Raw genomic sequence first — 27801 nt, 5'->3', positions numbered from 1 at the left:
AAAGATTTCGCCCTCAAATTTGACCAGTGGTTGGGAAGAGACAAGTAATCAAAATTATCAATTTTTATAGAATTTTATTCTTTTTCAGATTTCTGGCAAATTGTAGCACAGCCTAAAGAAAAGTGAAATCAAATTATGAATTTTTATTTAAATTTTTTTTTAGATTTGTCAAATTTTTTAGCGCAGACCAAAGAAATGTGAAACCAAAATTATGAATTTTTATTGAAGATTTCTTTTAGATTTGTCAAATTCTATCACAGACCAAAGAAATGTGAAACCAAAATTATGAATTTTTATTGATGTTTTTTTTAGATTTGTAAAATTTTAGAACAGACCAAAGAAATGTCAAAATTATGAATTTTTATTGAATTTTCTTTTTTGTAGATTTCTATTGAATTGAACATTGATCAAAGAAACAATGGTGAATTTTGACAAAAATCAATGATTCTATTACCAAAAATATAGCTATCTTTATGATGTATGACATAAATTCCCTTGGGTTTTGTCACCAATGTCCTTAAACATTAGTATTATATCAATATAGTAATAAATATTGGGTAATTTGAATCGCCTAATTTTCGAGTAATTTGACCTGCCATTTCCCGATGTCATTATTCACAATGTGACATCATCAAATAATCATCACTATTGCTAGGAGTTGTGAAAGGCAATGTCGGAGAGATGTTTCACAAATCTGGGTATCCACACAAGGACTTTTATAGTTTTTTTTAAACAGCTCTAGAAACATAGCATTCATTGTTCCCTTCCCTAACAAGGAGACTAAATATATTATTTGTGCAATCTTGGAGACTAGTAATGCACTTTTTCACGATACATAAGTAACCATCTTTATGTACACCATCGGCTACCATTGTTGGTGGTGGTTTTAAAAGCCATTATGTGTCAACTCATAAAATCACCAAATACTTGTCAGTCTTGCTTTTACCAACTAAGTGCAATTCTGGTGAATATCTTCAGTAAATAAGTCTACATTGCATTCAACAAGCACTGGATCATGGATGAATGTCTAATTCCTGGCTCATATTACCCACAAAAACATCCATGTTGTTTTATGCGGGAGTGCAGGCAGAGGAAAGAATGGCCGTATTTGCATTTCCATCAGGAGGCCAGCTACAAGGTTTTGCATAAGAAGGGGTTTGTCACTATTCCAATGCGTACAAAAGCCATGGTGAATAGTATGAAAGGCTTATGAGGTAATACTGAATAAAACACCTATTTTCAGCCAAAACATAAGAACTGAAACAAAAGGTGAAATTGCTCTGGACATTAGGCTAAAAATTGGCACCTAACTGAGGGCGATTTAGATTGTTATTATATGAAGAGAAATGACAACACCGGCCAGATTTTAAGACAAAGGTCTGTCAGGAGGATTGTTTGCACTGCTGCTAACACAAGGCTACAAGCCTTTAGTAGTGGTGATTACTCTAATGTGCCAGTATTTGCACATGACAGCACAGCAAAAGGAACAACAGTACTTCTTTACATTCATAGCACTGCATCTAAATCCCCTTATGCAAATTCTTGCCCTTTGGTGTCGGCTTTTCCACTGGTTTTTTTGTCTCACAAAAGGAACACATTCCCTTGATATTTCATTTGGATATTATCATGCCTTCACTCGTACCCCTAAAGCAGAAAAAAATCCAGAATCACTGGACCTAAAAACGTGATGTTTTTTTTTGACAGCGGCCAGAGATCTTGATTTCGTCTCAGATCTTTGAGAATCAAGAATGTCAAACTGTAGTGTTAGCAAATTAAATTGACTAAGCTTTCTTAGTAGAAATTTAGAGATGGTATGTTAATGGAAAGAACGCAATCCAAGTCTAAACTTATGTCAATTTCCATTAAAGACCCACTTTAGGTTGCATAAAAGAAACATTTTAAGTCGAGGCGTTGACAGACATTGACAATATTCGGGGAGATAAAATCGTCTGATCCGTCAGTTGTTCAAATATCACACCCCGGGAGAACAGCAGAGCAGTGGTGACACAGGTCGAAATATCAACAACCTTGCAGGGGGCTCAGTGAAGTAAACACAAATAAGATAGATCAGACCATGATCAAACTTTAATTAGGAATGAAGGAAAAGCAACAAAAGAAGGCTAACAATCAAGTCTTCTCTGTGTCGGGCCAAACGCATTGCCAAACAAGCCGGACTTTATTAAGGTTTCATTCTGTACACAACCTAACCAATATCCCTTGGGATAGACCGGATTTCTATAGAAAAGCACAGGTTTGTCATTAGAAGCTTTTTCTCTTCTTTTCCTCTAACAGAATTAAGATTCGCCACGCTAAAAGCTTGTGACAGTTATTAAACTCGCTGCAAAGGATACACGATTTCCTTCCCATACATAAAACACGATGCCCTCTCGATGTACATTTTACCAAAGTGTATAAAATTCAATTTTCCTACATGTCACATCTAATTTGTCTTCATGCCGATGGTAAAAGCATCTAGTGTATTATAAATATTTCAAGACATCAGAGCGCTACATTGTATGCTTGAACACGTTTACTCCAGTGAAAGAAAGGCAAGCTGGATTCACAAGACATGACTAACTTCAGTGGTGTGGATCACCATCAGCTAAAACAACAGGCTCGAGAATCGCCTTATCAGGTGTAACAAGTAATTTATTTGGGGAAGACACGTACTTAGACTTAATTTCTCTTGTATACACCACATACTTTCTTACGTGTCTGTGCATAAACCTGCTATTGCATGTTAGAACACTGTTAACACGACACGAGTACAGCAGACACAATGCAACACAGTATAAACTTGCTTCATGTACTCAGCAGCAAAAATAGTGTATTTTTCAAACTATTTGTCGTACGGAACATTTTTTCTTGTCTTTCGATGTCTTGTTGTATTTGTGACTCATCCAGATGGCATTGTTTTTACAACTTGATAAAATATTTCTGTGTATTTTCCTGTATGTATGGTACCATGCCTCCTTCTTAGATTGTACAATCTGGTGAGATGTTGATAGTTGGATAGTGACTCATAACTTCTCAGGAACGACATCATGAAATCTTGTAATATGCAGGTCAAAACTTTACTGACACATTGCACCAAAAAAAAACCTCATCTCCCCCTCTCAGCAATAACTAATTTAGTTCATTTTTGTGTTTCAATTTTTGTTCTTATAAATCTGTCAAAATTTGTGAATATACAGTCTAGAAAATACTCACAAATCACAAAATGACCTCTCCATATTTTTTGTGTATGTGTTTACTGATGGTATTAAAAGTCACTGCTGTGGAGGTTAAACGTTATTACACTCTCAGGAAAATTAATCAAAATGGCTGCCATACCGTACGACACTAATGTTCCTAGTACATTTTTGCAATGATGTTGTAAGCCATCATCTAAATATAATAGTAACACTTTTATAATCAAATTTTTGTGGAAATGACACTGTACACCTGATTCAATACATTAATAATACAGTACACAGTTTATTTTTTACACTTTACTTTCTTTTCTGACGTTTTTTGATTATTCATGTCAAAAAGTTCACATTTAGTGCGAGGCTTAGATTACTCTATCACGGCATAATGATTTTAGTTGTCATTTTGGCTGAAAATCGATCATTCTGGAAATCCTTCAAAGAGTGATAAAAGAGCTCCCATTGTTTTGTCAAGGGTGTGTTCTAAAACTGTTCTGAAAAGACTAGAGGATACATTTAATTTTGTAACCATTTGCCTCTCCATCACTCCCTTTGATATGTGAGCATACTACAAAAGAGAATGGAGTCTGCAAGTGTGATACTGTGCTATTTGTCAAGTGGGCACAAAATACAAACAGCATGGGGGATTCCCTCTTTTGTTTTGGAAAGCAATAAATCTTTTCTAAGGTAACCATTATGAAGAATAAGGTGAGATCACCAGTTGTGGCATGTTCCATATTGAACTGATTCCTAATAGGATGGTGGGGACTAGAATGGGTATTATTTGATTCAGTACTGAAAACTTTGCCGCCAAAATTATTTGAACAAAATTCTTGTTTTTATGTAAGTTTTTGGCATATATCAGCTTCATTTTAGACTGGAATTAAAGAAATGTTACTTCCTAATAAAATAATATTATTGTAATTATGAAAATATTCATATAAGTTGGGTCCCAAAATTATTTAAAACTCGTCTCCAGTCATGAAAGGGTTAAAGCATTTTACAGACATTCTAATGACAACCCTGATGGTGTCGACAAGTGTAAAATTTACGAGATATCCTCTTTCTGTTGCCATGGTGCTACAACCTCATGCCAGGATTCCTCATAATATGTGAATGGGCATGTAAAGGAAACACTAAATTTCAACACATATTTTCCCCCTCTTTAACACAAATTTCAAACCTTCGCAAAACACATATGAATTTGGAAAACTCTATCCCAGTATCTGAGTTCAAAATGCAATATCGAGTCACTTTTCAGTTACCATGGTTCTACACATAGTACAGTAGATAGTGCACTCTTTTACCAACTAGCCACTGCTGTGTTACCAGGATTCTAAGCATAATAGCAAAGCCACAGCAGATTTTACCTGCTAACCACCTCTCCGTTACTAGGGTTCTAAACATACATGTACATGTAGTAGACACTGCAATTTTACTAGCAATCTACTCTCTGTTGCCTGTGTTCTATTCAATTTAGTGAATTCCAAGATATGACAGTTTTTTACCAGCTATCCACTCCTCTATCATCAAGGTTCTACTACAAGTTTGTAGACACTACTTTTTTTACCAGCTAGCTATTCTAGTTCTATCAATATTCACCTTTCTGTTCCCAAAGACACACCAATATGTACCACCTACATGTTTGTATCTCTCTGTAGACACTGTAATTTTTACCAGCCATCCATCTCTCTGTTATCAGGGTTCTATACATGAAGTCAAAACACTGCAGTTTTTGCCTTCTAACAAAGAGAGACTACAGTTTTTACCATCTCTGTTATCAGGGTTCTGTTATCTGCTACAGTCAAAACACTGCAGTTTTTCCCTTCTAACAGAAAGAGACTGCAGTTTTCACCATCGCTGTTATCAGGGTTCTACACGTAGGGTCAAAACACTGCAATTTTTGCCTTCTATCTCTCTGTAGAGACTGCAGTTTTTACCATCTCTTTGTTATCAGGGGTCTATACGTTACAGTCAAGACATTGCAGTTATACTTACAACTCCTGTCTGTTAGTTACCAGGGTTCTACTAGACACTGTAGTCAATGTAGTAAACTCAGACAAGTACACTCTACAAGTACATTCCAAGCAGTCTCCACATGATAACCTTACAAGTGGTTCTTATGTCATCTTCTTACTACAACTACATTATCTTATCAGGACTTCTAAGGTATTATCTAATCTAAAGCTGGAGTAAAACAGAACTGAGACGACCATGTCGCCCCAATACAACTTGTAAACAAGTATCAAACTACAGGCGCACAGTCTGAAACCACATTGATGGGCCCACACGGAGTATAGTGTTTTATCCCAATTTGTAATCATGCTCTCATTCTGAACTAAACGAAGAAAAATAATTAATCTTTACTGTCTTTTCTGAAGTGTATTTTCTGAGAAAAAATTCTCCCAAAATAATTGAACAAGAAATTCCATACTATAACTACACACTGGAAATAAAATAAAACAAAATGGCCGACTCCTGGTTATTGTTGCTGGTTTAATCTATGAAGGATTCATCCCCACGAAATATTTCCTTCCACAATATTGTTGAGGAAATACGCCCACACCTATATAAAACTACTTGGATAGCAAATTAAACTAAAATGAAGGAATTTGATATTCAAAACTGACACTATAACTGTCGGCTATCATCATATTCCTTCCTCTGATTTTTAATAAGTGACATTTTTTCATTTCATGTTTAATGATTTTAATACAGTATTGCTGGGAGATACGGAAATGAAACCACTTTTCTTGTAGACTTTTGGTCTTCTTTTTTTTCCGTTTAAAGGGCAGTCATTAAATGTATTTGAATTTTCCTGGCTTTGCAAGAAGGTTCTCCAAGATGTAATTAGAAAGCTATTTTTAAGACTTGTTTATGAAAAGTAAACTGAGCTTCGATATTTTTTTTTTCATATATGCATCTTTCTTTGACTTGGGCTCTGAGGTTATGTGGTGATGTCATACAACCTCATGTACTCAAAGCTGTTCTCACGTCATCAAAGTTGACCTTATTTTAGTAATGTGGAGTGCCATTATGAGTTAGTTACATTAAAGAAAGTATATTCTTGGCCTCAGAAATCGTTCTCAGCCGACTACCTGGAAGTCTTAAGTTTTCTGATTTATCAGGAAGTCATCATTTATTTATCAAACCTGTTTGGGGGCACTCTTTAATAAATTAAAACACCCAGAATTAAACATTGAAATATTTCAAAATGTTTCCTACACAGATTCGAAAACTCACAAAGCACATAAATATGCCCTATTACTAAGCCTGTTACATGGTATCACATTCTCATGGTATCGCACCAAAAAGGTAATAATGTGCTTATCTGATAGCAAGCTCCAGAAAATACTTCAGAACATTGTTTGCAGACTTTGGGGTTTACAAGGGATTCCTAGCTAGCCCCTACAGGCAGTGGGATTCAGTTTCAACTCGTTCTACAAATGTTTGTTTTGAAAACGAAAACAATAGTGCCCTATATGCACGATTACAGGTAAAGATTGCTACACAAAGTAACACAACAAATTGAAAACACATAATACCACGTCCTTCAATACCTGGGATCAAATACTGCTACAATTTCACAAGTGTCCTATAAGTCTTCTCTTTCAATGACTTACATTACTGTGGTTTGAGGTGGTATTAAAACTGTTCTTTAAAGTCTTTTGGTTCTCTATTCTTAGTCCTAACATACTTTGTGTTCTGGACAACAGCATTACACTTTCTTGGCTCGGGATACAATGCTTGACCAGCATTTTCACTCAGGATCCAGAGAGAAGAAAGACTGCTGAGGTTTATGAATCACTTTTTTTGACACTTCACACCAAAATTATGGTACGACATTTCGGGGATGGTCTTTATTCTTGAAAGCAAATTTCTCGGCTTGGGATACGTTGCTTGACCAGTGTTTCACTCATGGTCAAAAGATGGCCAAGACTGGCCACATTTATGAATTGGATTTCTAACACTCCATCTAACATTATGGGAAAGGGTTTATCATTCAGTATCCTGCTACAAGGTAACCATGACACCCAACCCTCTAGTAATTTCTTAGTACCCACTTGACAGTGAAAATCACGTGAAAAACGCATTCATTTACTACAAAATATCAAAATGCACTTAACACATTACATGGACGATGGCGATCTGATTTTAGCGGCTATTTAAGCCTAGTATCAGAATTTACCAATCTAAAATATATCCCAATCCTCTATTTTGGGGGTCTAAAATTAGCAACTACTCTGCTACCCACTCTGAAAACAGTCTAGGGAGATTTATAAAGCTTAGCAAAAATAACATTGCCTCTAGAATATTTACCTAATTTCTCATTTCTAAACTCAAGCAAAATCACTTGATACTCTAGTACACTTTGTGAATGAATGTTCAAGGATTCTGGGTACATATAATTAGTTATTAATGAAAATTTCTACTTACAGAGTCAAAGAAATTGTTTGACTGTGAATTTCTTTGACAGTGTGAGTAGACATTTTCATTAGTAACTACTCCACACTGCATGTCGCTTAAAATTGTGGCGGCCATATTATTTCTTCCCGTCGTGTTGCCTCAATCATTTCTAAACTGATGCACAGCCACAGAAAACATTTCTAAAGCCTTGTAAAATCATTTCATAAAGTACTACACTGCAGTAAGAGTATTAGATTGTGGTGACCGTGTTATTGTTTTCCTGTTGTGTAACCTCAAGACATGGTGCACTGTGAAAATTGATATTTCTAAACCCTTGTGGAATCATTTCAAAATCTGCTTCACTGCAGTCCTGTAGCCTCAATACTTTCTAAAACTAGCACGCTGTGACCATGACCCAAGGACCAACTCACGGTCAATTAATACAGCTTTTTTTAGAATACCCTTAATGAGGTTCGACCTTCTGACACTGCTGTAAACAGGATTATCAATATTCTCATTGTTAAACCAAAATTGTACGTGCTAAAAAAAACCTGTACTTACATGAATTTCCTTAAATAATGATAAAGCTTAAAATTGATGAATACATGGGCTACAAGTCTTATATATGACCCCAACTGAAAACCAATCACAGTACAAGCCACTATATCAGTGCAGAAAAAAATTGAAAAAAGCTTTGAAAATTGATGAATTTGTGCAAGGCCGACAAGTTCGACATTTGACCCAAACTGAGAACCGCTGATGGTATAAGTCATTAACCCAACACAGAAACTCTGGTATGTCAAATTTGACATCAGGAAGAAACCTTTGATGTCACATGTCCGCCAATGTAAACATTATATTTCAAAACACCTCATAGATGGCCATGTTTCTGTGTGACCCAAGCGAGTAACCATCTATCAAATATCAATTTCGTGGACAGCTTTTGGACGCAATAATACTGTATTTAATAAACCAAAACATGCGGTTAACATTATGAAAATCATAATGTTGTTGTAACAGTCATTATGTTGAAGTCATAGTACATGACATGCCCTCATTTACATGTTATTTCAAACAGGAGTAAGATCCTTTACATATCAACATATGTACCGAGTGGAATGCAGCTGAGAGTGGTAACAACACACTCTAAGCTCCCCTTTGCCCCACAGAGAGAACTACGATGGAAGACTTCCAACAATCCTTACTGCTACCAAGCTATGTCCTTTTCATATGGTTGACACCGCACACTACATTCCAATGGCCAAACAAAAAAGAATCACCGCTATCCACCGCTATCCTGTCGTTCACTATTTCAAATCTCTCTACTTTAATAGCTCTGTTGTCGTTAACCCTCTTCACTTCAAGATTATATGTGACAAAGTTTGGTTATTCTCTTGTTTAGTAAATTTTTTGCAGTTAACCCTTTTAAGCACTAAATTTTGACTCTAATTAATTTGTTTAACTTATTTCTATGATTTGGGTCTAAAATTAAAGAGGAATATACAAAAAATTACCAAAAAATACAAATTTTTGCTCAAATAAATTTGGCGGGAAGAAAGAACAGTATTGAGAAGGTTAATAGTGCTGTACTCATTAATCTCAATTTGTATGACATGGAGAACTGAAATGAACATTTCTGACATGACAGAGATTGATTAATCACAAGAATTCCATTACTACAGGTAACTAATGCTGATACGACAACATCTGCTGTCTGGGAGGTTAAAGTTGAAAAATGTAGTCTGCTAGATTATTGTCTAAAACAGACTTTTCTAAAAATAATTTTCTTGGTTAAAGATTTGATTAGGAAGTCAATCTGAATTTCCAATCAAATTGAAAACTGCAGAGTAGTAAGTTGGTGGTACCTGTTATATTAGAAATGGTTTTTTTGAGTGTGTGTGTGATGTGAGTTAGGAAAATTCATTTAAAACGTTCCACTTATTTTTTATTCCACTGGACAAGAATGACTTATGAGCATTTTTGGGTTGTCTGATGCCAGAGGAAATAAAGGAAATTCATTAATTCAAACAAATTATTGCTTTCTTGATGTTATATGGAAAAATGTTACACAAAAACTACAATAAATATATTCATTGTTGTGTTTTCATCTTTGACACTACGAAAAGTCAAATTAATCTCATCCATAAAACTGATTTTATTAAACAGTGCAGTACAGTGTACATGTACTATTTTAACATTCTGCTATCAAGGCTAAATTTAGTTCAAAAATGTTAAAGAGACCATTAGCAATTGGAATTTGAACTGTTAAATAAAACTTACCTGACGCTAATTGAATATTTTGTGTTAGGACCAAACAAATGAACAAACTTTACACTGAATGATAAGACAAGTTGGGTGTCTACTTGTTACAAAATGTCACATTATTGTCTGCTCAACACATTTTTATCACTAAATTCTATGACTACAAATTATGTAGCAGAGGCATGAACTAAACATGACCACAAAAATCAGTTGTACTGAAATACTTCCTAACGCTGGAAGTTTGAGCGGCCATCTTGGAAAGTCACATAATTCTTTCTGGTGTCAAAGGTCACAAGGTTACAAAAAGGTCAAGATTTATTTACTATATTCAGACTAAAGATTGTTATTAGCTGTCTGTTGAATCATACTTGAATGGAAGCATATGTGTAAGAAAATAAATAGAACACTAAATTCTTGGGATGTGACAAATGCTAACGATGACAGATACGTAATTACATATGCGGATCAAAGAAAAGTACAAACATCTTTGTTATTCCAAACCCAACATAACAGGCTTAAAAATTCATTCTACAATGATATCTCAGACAGAAGCATGACAACCACTTTGCACCCCTACACTAAAGATTCTTGAATGAAAAAGGAATCCTGTTAATTTGGTAGTCACTGTTTTATGGTACACCAGTGAATGTGTCAGACAAAATATTCAGTGAACTAAATCCAAACATCACAAATTCACATCTGCTGTTGTGTTTCAGCAGTAAGCCATCAAGAGATGTATACAGGGGCATAAAGTTATTACAATATTGTTAACCTACAGAATTTAGTTTTTGGCAGCCATTTTGAATACACTTGCACTTTCCATGTTCCCCAGAAAGGGATATCTGTGGACGCAATTGTTATCCAACAGAATTGATAGTTTACACTGACATTTTAACTACAAGATAACTGGCTCTTTCTACATTCCCTAGAAAGATATATGTGGACACAACTGTTATCCTACAGAATTTACAGCTTTGGCAGCCATTTTGAATACACAACAGTTTGCACTCTCCATGTTCCCTAGAAATGTATGTGTGGACACAAATGTTATGACATGGGATTTACAGTTTTGGAAGACATTTTTGAAAACAAGATGAACTTTGAACTAATTATGTTCCTGGAAAGGTGTAAGGTTTAGTAACTTATCATAGTACGGATACAACAAAATTATCATGAAGAATTTAGGTTTGGCAGCCATTTTGAAAATACAGGGCAAACTGACATGTATGCACTAATTACACTCCCCTGTGAACTCTGAATGTGTCTTGGTTGACCTGAAGAGATTGAAGGTTTTCTGTAGTAAAGTAGCAGTATATTTGTCCATCTATTATTTTGCTTGGCCCAGTGGGAGGAGATGAGAGATTTCACACTGTTTTGTTAATTAACTGATCACACCTTAATGCATAGCTGTGAAACATAATACTCCAAACACACAAATGTTGTACTTTTCCACAATACACAACAATGAAAGTTTTATTACAAGTTACTATCAAAAAATAATTTGCTACACTTGTAACTAGGTTGAGTAGTTTGAATATCAAGATGGCTTCTACCCATAGTTACATCGGAGTACAAATTGTACAGTAGCAGTTTCGTGCAACGTAAAAAAAATCTGCAAGTGTTGAACTTCGATGATAGACCAGTATGAGCCTACAATTCCCACATCATGAAAATTTCATAAATGGAAAAATTCTCTTTTTATCATCCACCATTTTTGAAAAGGCTTGATCGTACCGTATGTAAATGAGCATTGATGCACGTTGCCGATGACATTACCACTAAACAGGAAGTTGTCAATATGTTTATATGAACAATCACAACTGCGACTTCCTGATTGGACAGAAAGTTAATAGTATTCTTTTAATTGAGTAAATGTCATTATTGTCGATGAAAAATCAAAACTGGCTTCACAGAATAGTTGACCCTTACTGGTCTATCATTGGAATTCAAAAACAAACATGAATATTGTCCTTTTAATTTTAAATACATATTTTTTTTCATTACTTGTTATTCTGGCCAATTAATTCTATGCCGTCTAGTAATCCATTGAGTACATCAACAGTTCAAAAGCAAACTGTACAATTTTTATTCACCACAACTCACGAATATTGTGTGTAGTGATAATTTTTTTTTTCTCCCTAAAAACAGAATCTGGCACTTTGCTTCAAACTATCAAAGTTTTATCTGTTTCTGAGATTGGTCTGTTCAGAATATTTCCACTAACTAATATAACATTTAGAAATAAGAAGAATTGTTTTAAGATTGTATTTACAAAATAGCTTGAGCTGGACTGTTTTGGCAATAATCGATTAATTGTTACTTGACCCAAAATCTATGACCAAGCCACATAACTTTCACCTGACCCAACATATCTACAGTAACAGAATGTCACACTAAAAAACACAGACTGTCTGCGGCAGATACAGGCAATAATACATAGAATTACCTACATTTCATTACATCCCACCAACTCAAGCTTCTTTTAAAAAATCTTGAATTAAAAATCCTCAACAATGACAAATGTACAACAAAACTTAGCACGTTAATGGCGAGTTTTCTTCACTTTTTTTTTATGTCGACATTATTTATAGATAATGAGTTGTACACAGATTGTGAAATATGAATACCTGCTATGTTACACAGAGGGGTTTATAAAAACAGCCTGGCCACGAAAATGAAAAGAAAAAAAGAAGAAAAAATTTAGGCCATCACTGATACCCAGGATTTAGTTCTACACAGACAGATAAAGTTACAGGACCGCTATTTGACTCAAGAATCTCATTTTACCCTTTCATACTAAATTAACTGGACTTGAGAGAATGTATGCATTTGTTTCTAGTCAGAAGTCAAACTCCTTCCAACAGCTTGGATTCATGATACTTTTGTCTATTTTAAATTGTGACTTGAGGGGCCAGAGTTTAGAAAGCTGCAGCTCAGGCCACAAACGCCGCCTTTGGTGAAAAAAATCTGGGGCCACACTCAAGGAGGGACTGGTGTCTAAAAAGGCATCCTTTTAGACATCAAACAGTTTTACACATATTTTTTTTGTGTGTGTGTCACAACCAACTTATTTACATGATCATCCCAAACCATTTCCCGTTCCCAAAACTATATCTGGTCATAACTGTGGTTCACAAGTAACAGTTACCATGGTAACTTGTGTAAATGTAAATGCAGGGCTCCCACTACAAACCAACCAGGCAAAAGACCTCAAATAAATGAAACCACAAGTTCTCTCAATTTCAATCTGCTGCATGACTTAGACTATTTTTTGGGCACCACATTTCTGTGGATTTTATAACATTTTTTGTCGTTGATTTTTTGATGGAGTATATCAGAAAAACTACAGGTATGGCAAAAACCAAATAAAAAACCTGGGGTCAATCAATATATGGACTTTTGCCTGGCCAATTAGATATAAAAAATAATACCCCAAATTTATAAGAACAGAGGATGAAATAAAACAGTATTGTGTGACATAAAATAAATTTTAAATAAATGCTTATAAAAAAAGAGCTTTGTTATATAGTTAAGTACATACGGATGGTCCTAGCCTCTGGTGATGTGTCATATCACTACGTCCTACCTTGACCGGTGTCAGACCGTTGTCTCGTCCCGCCGGTGATGGAATAATCGGAGGTAAAATTTCCGCCACGAATTAATTGTCTTTCCGGACCATATCCAGAATCCACTTGTAATACCTACGATTAAAAGCATTAAATATTTTATCATAAACACGGTAAAATCTGGTTCGGCGAGTCCATCCATGGGTTTCGCACCGCCTCCGTACGGACATGCGAAACGAAGACTGGCGCAGTTTTCCACAATCCAGGTATATTCCCATAAGTCTCTGTTCGCTTGTTCGTAAAAATAACATGCAATAACTATAGTGGCAGGAACGGTGTACAAAACAGAAAATATACCGATGCGTATCATTAGTTTTTCAAGTTTGTCCGTCTTTGTTCCATCGTGCTTCATGAATGTTCGGATGCGGTAGAGAGCGACGAATCCAGCCAGTAGAAATGACGTTCCGATCAAGAGGTACAGGAACAGTGGCGCAAGTACAAATCCACGAAGAGCGTCGACATTCGTAAATCCAACGAAACAGACACCGGCGAGGACATCTCCATCCACCTCCGACATGGCGAGGATAGCAATTGTCTTAACAGCGGGTACAGACCAGGCTGCTAAATGAAAATACTGCGAGTTGGCCTCGATGGCTTCATGGCCCCATTTCATTCCAGCCGCAAGGAACCAGGTCAAACTTAAAATGACCCACCAAATCGATGATGCCATACTGAAGAAGTACAAAATCATGAAGAGAATCGTACAGCCTTCTTTTTTCGTACCCTGTACGGCTGTGGCCCAACCACCTACTTCGAAAGGAAGGTTGCATGCTATTTCATCTTGAATTGTATACGAGACGAAACCCACGACATAAGTTAGTGAGACCATAAAATAACACGCGGATAAAAATATAATGGGCCTTTCGGGGTAGCGAAATCGTGGCATGTCAATCAGAAATGTACTAACCGTAAACAGTGTCGATGCAGCACATAGTATCGACCAAATGCCAATCCAAATCCGAGCGAATTCTATTTGTGCTTCTTCGTTGAAGAACATGTTTTCGCACGGAGCACCACATCCCTCCGCTCCCAGGAAGCTGTAATCCAGATTCACCGGTACACGCAATTCTTCAGGACAAGTGAACGGGTGCTGGGCATATTCCGATGGTTGGGTTGTACTAGCGTTGTTGGGTTTCTCTGTTGGCATTTGGGTCGGAACGGAACGATTTTGCCCGACACAAAGCTCCCCTGATGACTGTTCTGGGAACGTATCACAATTTAGACGATCAGGCCACTGGAAACCAAATCTGTTCATGAGTGCTTCACAGCCATTTCGCGCACTCGTGCACAACGATTTACACGGAGGTAGCGGCTTCTCTAAAACGGTACACACAGGCGCATACATTGCGCACAGGAAAAATCTCAAATCCACGGAACATTCTACCTTGACCAGTGGGAAAAACTGGTGTACTTCTAGTCCAGCCTCGTCTTGCTTTTGATGGTTCAATAAATTTGGCATGATCGTTTCATTATACTGGATGTCTTGACACAACGGTATGGTGATCGGTTCGCATCGGCCATGATGTTGTAGTGCATTCAACGCTGCGTCGTATTGCTGACAAACAACAACATTCACTAAGCTGATCACGAACGCCGAAATCCACCACAAATTCGTTCTTTTCCCGTTAGCCATGTTGATCACCCGGATCGTGTGTACCTTCTCAGTGTTCAAGTCATCAAGACAGTGAAATCGTCTACACTGCTATGTTCAAAATAGTTCAATTTTAGTGCTTTCTCGTACTCGAGGTGAACCAACCCAGTCCATCAAGCTCTGTGATACATTTCTTTGTGTCACGGCGGTACTCTCAAAAGTCCACGACAGTTTCAAGGTCCTCCTTCGACCTTGGTCGCAATTATGTCCAGAATTCACCTCTTAAATCCAAATTTCCCAATATCTACCGTCTCTTACCAATTCAAAGGACGTACGGCAGCATTATCTTGGCATTTCTTCGTAGTTTCACGAATTTCTTGCGTTATTTCTGACCACATCCAGATTCGGAGTACGTGAAACCTCATAAAGGTTTCCAGTCGCAGTTCAACCAATTAGCGTTGGAATGTGAGTCATGTGATAGAATGAATGCCTTTCTATTGGGCAAGCATCAGATAAATATCTTAATTAAGTGCTAATAGAATAATGTCTGCCGCCATTACAATCACCTCCCTCTAGAAAAAAAAAGTTTGAAACTGCAATTCAGAAGTTTTAAATGTTTCGAACGACTGTGTTTTGTGCAAATATTTCCATGTTCTGTGGTGAATACAGTTCGTAAGGTATTATCCAAACATTTCGCAACGAATGAATTTGTATATTTTAGGAGATTAAAATCCCAAAAAGTTGTTCAAAACACGCGGGTAGTTTGCACTGAAAATATAATAGTGTGCTTATGTGCGCATATGAAAGAAAACCCAAGTGCGGCAATAGAAAAGAGAACAAAACATCATTATTACCAGCTCACTTGAATGAAGTGGCTAAGAATTAAGAAGGCAATGATAGTGTTTCGTCTCAAAATGGAATGGTCGGCTAAGGCATTGCATACAGACATTAAATGTACTTGGTAATTATCGTAAATTAGAAAGATCGCCAATTTCCCCTCTTCTTCAGCAGCTACTTAGAGGTTTATCTCCAGGCCCTTTCTTATGTCTTATTGTGTGAAGCCTTCGTGACACCGTATCAAGTCCTCATATGCTTAGCATTTGTCAACAACGGATCTACAGTTTGGTCACTGAGACGTGAAATTTGGCGCATTTGGGGTCATTGGCTCTATTGGATCAGTAGCAGCCTGCCCGATAATTACATTCGAAATTAAATATGCATGATTGAAATGCAATTAACGCAATTATCTAATCGCCGAATGGAGATGGTCCTTGTCGCCAGCGGGGAAGTCTCAAACACCAGAACAAACAGAAGCACCTGGTGGCCGTTGTGCGGTTGTCCAGACAACGATGGTTTTTTATCCACATCCAGACATAACTTGTGAGAGAGTTTTGAGTGGTCTTATATGAATGGACATTGATCCTGTACGGTGTCTTTCTCACGCTTCATGTCGTACTTATTATCCCAAACTACCTCATCTTTGCGTTCGTTCCCAAACCCAAGTCTTCAGAAATAACTTAGTAGTTGCGTACACTTCCAGTTTCAAATTATCATGATTAATGGTTCGATAATTAAATACTTGTCATTCTGAAAGCTAACGTTTATGGCGCTTTCTCAATCGATTTTAAACGACTTTGTAAAGTTTGTTGATGGTATAACAATTAAAAGATTACAGACACAATTATGGGTTTAGACTTCGGATAATGAACTAGACATGTTAGTACCAACCGTAGATGGCGCTATAATATCTTTTGGGAATTCTGTCACTCAGTTGCACGTGTGCGTTTGGCAGAAATACATACACACTTTTGCAAGTCTTCAAAACATTAAAAGTGATGTTTCATTAACAGATGTAAATAGAGTTAATTGGATAAACTTTTCTGACATTTTTTTCCAACTGAACTAGTTTGTTTTGCAATGAATAAACTTTCTCTGTCGGAAGTCTACAGCAAGATGTCAAATGCGTGTGGCATCCATCTTAATAGGAGAAATTGACTTATGAGTAAATAATAATACACACACACACACATACACATACACATATACATGCACATGCAGATACACATGCACATAATATACACATACACATACATATACATATACATATACATATACATATACATATACATATACATATACATATACGTATGCATAATACATATACATATACATATACATATACATAATACATATACATATACATATACATATACATAATACATATACACATACACATGCACATGCACATACACATACACATACACATACATATACACATACACACATACACATACAGACATATTCTATAATCAATCAATTGGTACAAATAGATAGTCACGTGAACACACACATGGTGATTTTCATTTTCTTATACTATACAATGCATGTATTTGGGAAAGGTACCTATAATCAATCAATCAATCAATCAATCAATCAATCAATCAATCAATCAATCAATCAATCAATCAATCAATCTCTCGCTCTCTCAAGTAAGGCTTTCAATCACAGGGAATTTATAACATATAATTGAGAAATGTGACAACTATAATTTTGTATTTTTGTGTCTTATTAGACAGTGGGCTAGATGTGATCAATGATGAGAGAGAGAGAGAGAGAGAGAGAGAGAGAGAGAGAGAGAGAGAGAGAGAGAGAGAGAGAGAGAGAGAGAGAGAGAGAGAGAGAGAGAGAGAGAGAGAGAGAGAGAGAGAGAGAGAGAGAGAGAGAGAGAGAGAGAGAGAGAGAGAGAGGATCATGACAGAAATTGTTGTAAAGACAAAAGTGTACAGCTGACGTAAAATCAACACACTTCTCTGATGGAAGAAACATCATTACCAAAGGTTGGCCTTCAAAATTAAATAACATTATTCCATTTCTGCTTTAACACAAAGTTTTTAATTTTAATTAATTAGATTTGTCATCAATACACTGATAACTACTTTGGGAGAGAATAGGTTACATAGAAATTGTAATATAAGTGAGGATTTTACTACGGCCCCAGAACATGGTTAATATTGATAGAGTTACCTGTATTGAACTTGTAAATTCTATACCAACACATGTACAGACAGACAGACAGACATACAGACAACAGACATACAGACAGACAGACAGGATGTATTACAAAAGCCTCCACTTACAGGAGCTGAAAGTATACTAGTGACAATATTTTTCACACTTTTTTTGTTATATTTTGTCAACAGAATCTCTCCAATTAAAATGTTGATATAATTTATTTATTTCTATAGTTGATAATAAATTGGGGGATTTCTGTAAAAAAAAGAAGTATTTTTTGTGGAAGGAATTGTTGAAGCATAATAGAATTGAAGAGGCTCACAGCTAATGGTGAAATATCAAGTTTTGAAACAAGTCAATGGGTATTTGAACGTAACCGTGGTAACTTTTGAAGGCGATATCTGATTCAAACATACATTAGAAAGACACTTGATGTCTCACATCTTTCAAACTGGGAACATTCACTGTACCAGATTGGTGCAATCACTGTTTCTGAGTCACAGTACAAGATCTTTGTTGCCGCGATTGTCCTCACACACTTGTAGGTACCACGAGTATTGACATTGAACACAAAGACAGAATTTATGAACTCTCTCTCACAAAGAATAACATGTGTTAGAGACAAAACAACACAGTAGAGTGTAGGTTTTATTGATTTAAGTACTTCAGAAGGTCATGTCAGTACACACTGGAGTTATACCAACTGCACTGTACCATTTCTAGGGCACGGTCACACAAGTCCAAATAACAATGAATTTTAAAAAAAATTTAAATTTGAAATATTTCTGCCATGTTCCCTACATTCATGTATAAGTCACAAGTTCATCATGCCGGTAAAATATAATAATCATAAGTTCTTGTACGATAACCAAGGGTTCTTATTATTTATGAGTAATGTTTCCCCTGTTTAGGTTGACAGGCTTTTGTCATATTGTCCATATGCTGGCTTTACTGCTTTGGTTCAGTGTTAGTGCAGGAGGAGGAAACCAGAGAACCCAGGGAAAGCCTGCATTGTACGGTCACGTCAATCTGAACGACACTGTTCTTACTTACAGTGTGGTAAATTTAATCAAACCCAGCCGACACCCGCCAGTTTGAACTCAGGCTGGACTGATCAATTTTTTTTTTATACTTCTGACATTTCTATGAAATAATCTAAGCATATTACATAGGCTCCCTTCATTTTAATCTATTCTTCATAAATATGCATTTATGCAAATCAAAAAAGGTCAGTACTTGTCGTCACTTAAAATTCTTTTGTAATTTTTTATGCTGAAAGTGGCATGGAATATTTTCTGTGAGTATTATTGTCACTGGACTAACATTGGTGACATTAATATTATGAATAATGTTGCCTACAGTTGATGTTAACAGGAAATATTTATTGTTTTAGCCAGTTATATGGGATTTAAACTACTGCCGTAGTATTTGGATGTAGATAAAGGCAGGTATAGCCAGCAAAAATAACTGTCTACTCCAAATTATTTGCTGGCTAATTTTTGAGTAATCTTATTTACTTCATCTAGTATATTTCCATCATTGAGCAGCTTCATATGGATTCTTAGGCCTAAAAAAATAATTGTTTGGTTCCAGTTACCCGACCCCACCTAGCTTTTCACTGCTGACCCTAAAATTTTTTATGTAATCAAATCTACCTACCCTACCTTTTCTAAAATTGAGCGTAACTGGAATCACAATTTTTTTTTATTAGGCCTTAGATAATAAGCTGCACCCCTGATATTACAAAATACCAAAAATTAGAAAAGTGAACTTTGTGGTTGAAGAAACTAAACTTTTTAAAAATATCATACACAGCATCACACAAGACAACGTACATTTTTAAATTTCACTCCATTTTATATAAGAACAATAAACCATGATTTACATGTCTGTCTACCTTACCAACATGCATCAATATTCTTTGAGTCACAATGATCAAAGAAAATTGCCAAAAAAAGTACTCTTTCGCTGCAAAATGTGACGAAAAACAGAAACCGTTTGCTTTCATACAGATATTTAGAAATATACAATGCTTCACAGTTTTATATTTCGTTTGACCAAACACCACAAATAAACATGTGTCTATGTTTTCTACAGTCAGCTTACAAAAGTAACGAAACACACAAAAATGAAATCACACAACACAATTACACACACTCAGGCTCTCCATGAATGAAATAAAGAAATAAATAGTAAACATAAACATAAACATCAAGATACATATTATGAAAAAATACAGAATAGGATAATGTATAGATAATGCACAAATATCCTTTTTAAAGAAAGAGTATCAAACATACATTTTGAAATTATGCTCAAATAACAAAATCTAAACTCTGTGCATTACGCAAACCGACAACTTATATATAATATATAGTTTTGTGAAAACTTGAGTGAGTATCAGCCATGGTGTAACTCAAGGTCAAAAAGAAATTTCAAGATAAAAATGGTCTCTAAAACTGATTAAAAGAGACAATGAAATGAGAAGTCAACACAGAGACACGGATGGAAAATATTCACTTAGAATGTGTGTTGAAGTAAATTTCGATTTAAAAGTTTTGATTTTGTTAATGTTTCCATCTTGAAATGGTCATGAGTTGACATGTCAAAGTATGAATTAAACTGTGTTGTGACCTTAAGATGTTTCCCCTGGTGCCTTAGACTGGCTGGACACGGACAGTGCACTGGTAAGTGTGGTGTTCTCAACAGACAGATTTCCTGGCACCTTAGACCATCTGAACAGGATCATTATAAGTGTGTTGTGACCAGTAGATATTTCCCCTCGTGCCTTAGACTGACTGAACACGAAAAGTGCACCGGTAAATGTGTTTTGTGACCAGCAGACTTCTCCCAACAACTGAGATCGTCTGAACAGGATCATTATAAGACTTAGTGTGTATTGGCCAGCAAACATTTCTCCTTACAAATGAGAAACAATCAGTATACCAGGAGGTGTATTGTGACCAACATACTGTCTTCCTGACACCTTACATTGTCTGGGCATGATCCATACACTGGTAAGTGTGTTGTGGCCAACAAACTTCTCTCCTTGCATCTCAGACTGTTTTAACAGACTTATCATAAATGAGTCATGCACATCAAACTGCTTTCCTGGCACCTGCAACTGTTTGAACTGAATATATATAAGTGTATTGTTCCACTTAATATGTACACGAACAAAACTGTAATCATTAGAGTTTTCACATAGAGAAGCCTAATTTTGATTTTTTTTGGTGTATTTTTTTTTTGTATCTACTTACTGGCACGTTATCACTTGAAAAAATGTTTGTTTTTGTTATATTTCCTTCTGTTTTATAATACATATAAATACAAAAATAATCACCCAGTGACACCACAGACCTTTGAAAAAAGACAACAAAAGTGTGACTACCCTCTAAAGAACACATCACAAGTCAGATATGTTGTATCAATTTTAGTTACGCTGATCCAGATACCGCTACCGGGATGTACTGTCAACCTCTAGTGTTGTATCTCAGTTTGTCATCTTTTCAACTATGTTATCATAACACATTGGCTCCCAATTTATTCAAATTGTCACTGTGAAACAAAGATCATTTCTCATCCTTCTCAACTTTTGCATATAAATTAGCATGATTTGCATCTTTTATTAGTTTTGAATTAACTGTTTCGCATATTTCAGTTCTAATATGTGTGCTAGCATGATGGACAACAACTGACGAACGTAAGCCTGCTATATAGTCAGCTATCTTTGATTTTCTTATCCATTCATTAAAGTTCAACCCTTGATTAGTGGCATTTTTCATTTGGTCGTCATCGTGGCATTTTTCATTTGGTTGTCGCCGCCGTCGTCGTCGTCGTCGTCATCATCATCGTCATCAACATACTACATTCTCTAGCATGCTTAATAAATATTTCCTGTTACAGCAGATTTTTTCTTACATTTCAAATTATCAGGCTGTCAAGATTAGTATTCAAGGAAATGTTTTTAAAAGATGTAAGTTTGAATAAATTTGACAAAAAAGTTTCTGCACAATATGACAAATTCAGTTTCATTCTAGTTTGAACCACATACAATAAAACTCTCTATAGTTGATTTTCCAGTTCCAAGATTCATTGCGTGATACAACATTAGATACGCTGTTATATTTACGCTTGTTTTGTCTTTAGTACATTTAAAATGCCATTTTCATCATGAAATGATGGACAGATATGTTGACATCTTAATAACTGTGAGTGATTTTATAGCACCAAAACTAAACAGCGTGAACGACAAAATGTTTTTGTACTGGTATTAAATGCAGGGTACAGTCAGGAGATAATCATTTCCCTGAGTAGAATATGCAAATCCCTGCTGAGCGTACAGAATACATGGCATTGTATAGGGAGATTCGCAATGCATCCTGGAACTGTCAACTGGTCTAATGCCAATGTTTGAACTAAGGATATCAATGATTCTTAACAAATAAAGTGAAATATCAACTTTCTAAATATCCCATATTCCTACTTTCTACAGAAACTTTATCAATAATTGCAATAATTTCTATAAAATATGAAATATATCCATCTTATTTTGTCATGGTTCTAGTAAATCTCATCTCTTAATACCAACAAAATTTCACTAAATTTCCAGCACTTTTAACACATATTTTGTGTGTTTTTTTTGAAAAGGTAATATACATAGCACCTTGCATCTAGTACTAATATGAAAATAACAAGTAGACAAACATAAAATTTAGATATATACTTCTTTGGGCACAAGGTGCATCCCTGCTCACCTTCTATCAAAACTTTGGTAAAATTGCACAAAAGCATTTTGAAGAGTTGTACTCATAAACCACACAGTTGCTACAAAAATAACTGCATCCACTACAAATACTATGAAGATAAAATAACCAAAATATGTTGGACTAAATTTTAAAAACTTGTACTGTTGAGAAAAAATACACCGTGAATAAACAGCTCTTAAAATATCTGACTTTAAATAGCTTTTAAAATGATCAAGTTTCACTAATCAAGGCATTTCTGTCTTTGAAAGGTATGGCTTGCTAAAGCAGAATATGGCATCTAATGTGTGTAGATTCAAAGTATATCTGTCAAATTTTGTCAGACAAAATACTTCTGACTTCAAATATTTTAAGAATTGATCAAGTTTCACTAAGTAAGGTATTCTGTATCCTGTTGATAGGTATGGCATGCTAACACAGAACACCGCATATAATGTCTATAGCTCTAAAGTGTTTCTGTCAAATTTGGTCAGACAGAACCCTTTCTGACTTCAGATTACATTTAACCTTAACAAGTTTCACTGAGCAAGGCATTCAAAATCTCTATGGAAAGTAAGGTAGGCTAAAATAGCATGATGAGTATAGTCAAAGTGTTTTTGTCAAATTTGGTCAGATGGAACCCTGTACGAACATCGAATGGTTTCACTTATCCTGCATTTTCAAATGTTATTTCAACTTGTCATCTTCTGCTTAGGGTATTGTGTCGATAATTTAATTGGGTTGTTAATGCCAGTAGAGTCCCTTACTTATTTCACTTTGTCAAAAATACCCTAATTTGTGTATTCTATTATGTCTTATATTTTACGGTTACGTTGGCAAGTTGTTGAAAAGAAACATTTATTTGAAAATTGCACTGAGAAACATTCACATTTGTACTTGCTGATAATAGACCAAACTTCTAAAGAGTGCCCCTAAGTGAATCAACAAAGGATATGTTGATTAGAAGTTCATTTGCATATAGTTTAGACTACCTAGGTATTCAAAGAATGACAATATTTTCCTGACATAGTGACATGTAACTTGGTTTCCAGTTGGGTAAAGTAAACCATTCCATCGTCTAGCTGCTATCACCTCGGGCTAATTCTGCGAAACTTTAAAAGTGACCACAGGTTGTATCACAACAAAAGCATTGTTGAGGGGTTGTCCATCAGACAAACTGTAATCCTTGACTTTGGTTCACAGCAACTTTCCAAACGCAGATCCAAGGTCTTACACTATGAGACTGATCATTCCAGATTCTATCCGTTAATGTCACAAACTGTACCCACAAAAGTTTCCGTGTATGATTACACGGAGCTCATTTTAGCGCTTGCACGTTCCCGCAATAGCAGGAATCGGTGGTGAAAGGGTTAAACAATATTTCACGATGAGATGCTGTCTACTGGAAAGGTCAATATATCAGCAACTAAAAGTGGGTGTTTGGTACATCACAAGAGGGCACTGTTTATTGTAAAAGGTCTATATAATGTATAACTCAACAGGATGTTACTAGCAATACTGTTTTACTAGAGGGCGCTATTTACTGGAATGGTCTAGGCTACCACAACATGTGAAAACTAATGACATATTACAACTTTTCATAAAATACTATAATGTCCTGTGTTCAAAATATCAGTGGAAGACATGAATATGAAAATGACAGGGTTCCAAGTTTATAAAATAAACAAACACTTTTGCAGTCTTTGTTTGAAACTATCAGCTCATCCCTACCTGTTCTTTGTCTTACATGCCACCATTCAGTATAGAAATACTGGACTATTCCAAAAGTGAAAATATGTTTGCTGTCTGTCAGGATTGCCTTTTACAGTGCTTCTAATCAAAGTATGAACGATGAAGTACTGCAACATATTGATACATTGTCCTGGTGCATTGATGTAGATTTAGCTATAGTAGACACGACACTGCCTAATCATTGGCAAAGTTGAATAACAGTTTACTTTAATAACGCTGCCAAACAGGCACACAGTTATTCATTGCTGCAGATCAACACTCTCTATCCGATGACATCATCACGGTTAGATGTACAGAGTGATGTCTAACAACAGCAAACTTCGGTAACTGTACAAGGTGCCAAAATTTTGAAATTTGTTACGATTGAAGTTATCAGTAATGACACAGCACTCCTTTGATCTGACCCTACTAAATTTTGTACAAAGCCAGAAACCTACTTTGGTAATTCATCAACATATTACAGTAGTTATTGTTCATTCTTTAATTGGAAGCACTGTAATAGTAAACATTGCGCATCAACGTATTTTAAAAACCTCAAATTATGACACCTACAGTTCTTGACAAATTAGTTTTTATAATAGTCTTCAATAACTGGGGCGGGTACCACATATTAAGAACCTGATCAATATCTACATCAATCGGGCTCTTAATTAGTATTTTTACCTACCGCTGAATACGACTGCAAATGCAGATATAATGCAACTTCAATCTAATACAAGCCTATGTCAGATTTTACACCGATTTACAACAGCCAGCCTGTAAGATCAAGGCGTTGTTTCCGCTGATATAATATGCTCTGAGTGGTTACATAAGTGGCTCAACAACTGGACCTTTTCAGACTACACTGCAGCCTGTCTACATGTGAAATGTAACCATGATATGATTTAACAAAACTAGTCCTCGTTACAAACTTAACTAATTAATCCATAAAATTTTCTGATTAACACAAAATAAACGCATAAATATGCTGTACAGTATCAATATTGTGGCAAGCATAATTGCATTAGTTTTTTTTTTAAATATCAACACTGCTAAAAAAAAACACTATCGTCTTCAAGGAACTTGTGTTCACGTATTTCAGTTTTATGACTCTTTGCTGGTACATAAATAACTTCAGACCATTTTTCTGATGTTGCCTCTCTGTAAAACATGCCTAGATACTCTCCTGGTATCTTTTAATTGAAGACTTTCTGGTCTCTTCAACTTGTCTTGGTTCCTGCTACCTGAAGATATATATCTGTAACACAAAATAAAGTTCTGGTTATTCAATTAATGTATTATGATGACATGATATTATAAAGAGATTCATATTGCAATTAGTATCCATCAAGCGATGCTCACTGACGCCTTACAATAAATACTGTCTGGATCTGGATACATAATTGGAACTGCCTCCTGAGAAGTATCACGCCAATGGGGGTCAAAGGTTAAGATAGAAATATTACTGATTTAAGTGATCTCCGGGTCTTGTCTTGAATGATGATGTCGAAGGTGATTCGATGACAGAAGAGGGTAGTGCATTCCAGTCAACGACTGTTCTAGTGAAAAATGAGTTCATGAAAATTTCGGTTTTTTGAGTGAAGGTATTTCTCACAAATAAGCTCTCCAAAAAAGGTATGGCTTTAATAGGTCTTGACTTCAAAGTCTCACTTCTGGGTACAGAGCTGACAGCAGTTGGTTCCAAAGAATTGCAAGTGAAAGATTGAATACCATACGATTTGAATCTTGTTCATCAATTCAAGCAATTGGGATAAGTGAAACTTGAATTTGAAACATTCTTTCATGATAAGGGTGTCTATGTAATGAACAATCAGGTGTATTTACCGGTACTATGTAATAACCAATCAGATGATATGAGTGTTGTGTAACAACCAATCAGGTTATAATGATGTTTGTGTAACAACCAATCAGGTGATCAGAATGTTTGTGTAGCGAATAATCAGGTGATAAGATTGTTTGTGTAACTACCAATCGAGTGATTGGTGTTTGTGTAGCGACTAATCAGGTCATATGATTGTTTGTGTAGTGACCAATCAGATGGTGAATGTTTGTGTAACAGCCAATCAGGTGATGTGACTATTTATGTAATGAACAAAAGAACGCAAATTACAACTGACAGTAAAAGATCACTCTAATTGCTTCTAATTAATCTAATTATCTCCATCAAAAAGAGTCATTTTTCTACAGTCTATAGTAATGAGGGCACTTGCAGGCTAAACAGTCTCTGTGGAATGTGTGGTTGATATTTGAAACTATGGATCGCAATCTCAAGACATCTCAATCACCAGTAGGGTTGCTATATCATCCTAGTAAACGCACATCGTCCCACGCAGAGTTGATGAATTTATAGAAGTGGGAGTGTGTCACTGAATTGCTCTATATCATATAAAGTGTCGTCCCATGAATCGGATCTTGTGACTGGTTCCCAACTCAGGATGTTATGACTTCCCCTACTGAGTTTACATTACATTCTGATATTTATAGTCAATTCTTGTTATTACAATCAGATGAAGTACGGCTACAATCTCAGCTCATGATTACCGCTAAGCACATTTTTTTGGAAGCAGAATTATTTGTCAGTACTTCTACATAAAAGCTATTTGTTTATTTTGTCTCCTGTCTAGCATATCTTTGTGTTCTCTAAGCTAAGTACATTTTGGAACCAAGAATTATTTTCCAGTGCTTCTTTGAAGTAAGGGCAGCTTTATTTTTTTATTTCGCACAACTAGTACATTGTGTACAAGAACTAATATGTTTTACCGACCTAATAAAAGTAATTGTGTGTTTTCTTTCTCATTAAAGGAGCACAAGCTGAGTTTATACGATTGTCAGCATACTTTTTACTGCATATTTAAAAGGTACTCACAGTATTCTACTTACTGAAGCACACTTAACAACCACTTGTAATTGACTGAACTCAAACCTGGTATTAAGATATAACCGTAAACGATCTGATGATGTAATTTATGGTATGTACCAAAAATGTTCAGGAAATCCCTAACTATTCTAGCAATGCCAGAAGACAATCATAATGTTATAGAAGACATGCTTCGGCATTAACCTTATGCTTGGATGTGGTTTTGTTGAAGTATTTTCATTTGAGTAAAAAACTTATAAACTCAGCTTGTACCACTTTAAACACATTTTGATATACAGAATTATCTTTTTACAACTTGTGTTTGTCAAATAACTAGAACATTGTTTATTCCTCAAATTTA

General features: G+C 35.6%; 2 protein-coding genes across 2 annotated transcripts in view; both read right to left on the bottom strand.

Annotated features, from left to right (window-relative positions):
• Window positions 1-10349: 10349 nt before the first annotated feature.
• On the bottom strand, window positions 10350-15510 carry LOC144450436 (frizzled-2-like). Its single transcript, XM_078141036.1, has one exon. It carries the CDS (start codon window positions 15114-15116, stop codon window positions 13455-13457), a length of 1662 nt encoding a protein of 553 aa, XP_077997162.1. The 5' UTR covers window positions 15117-15510; the 3' UTR covers window positions 10350-13454.
• A 3370-nt stretch (window positions 15511-18880) lies between these two features.
• The window catches only part of LOC144450418 (cyclin-dependent kinase 14-like), a 138372-nt gene continuing 129451 nt past the window's right edge, over window positions 18881-27801 (bottom strand). The window contains exon 14 of the mRNA XM_078141014.1: window positions 18881-25820. The gene's annotated coding sequence lies outside the window, so the exon portion shown is untranslated. The remainder of the gene's footprint in view (window positions 25821-27801) is intronic.

Source organism: Glandiceps talaboti, chromosome 20, assembly GCF_964340395.1.
Source record: "Glandiceps talaboti chromosome 20, keGlaTala1.1, whole genome shotgun sequence".
NCBI classification, from domain to species: domain Eukaryota; kingdom Metazoa; phylum Hemichordata; class Enteropneusta; family Spengelidae; genus Glandiceps; species Glandiceps talaboti.
The sequence above is the reverse complement of the archived record's forward strand: the minus strand, read 5'-3'. Positions and strand labels throughout refer to the sequence as shown.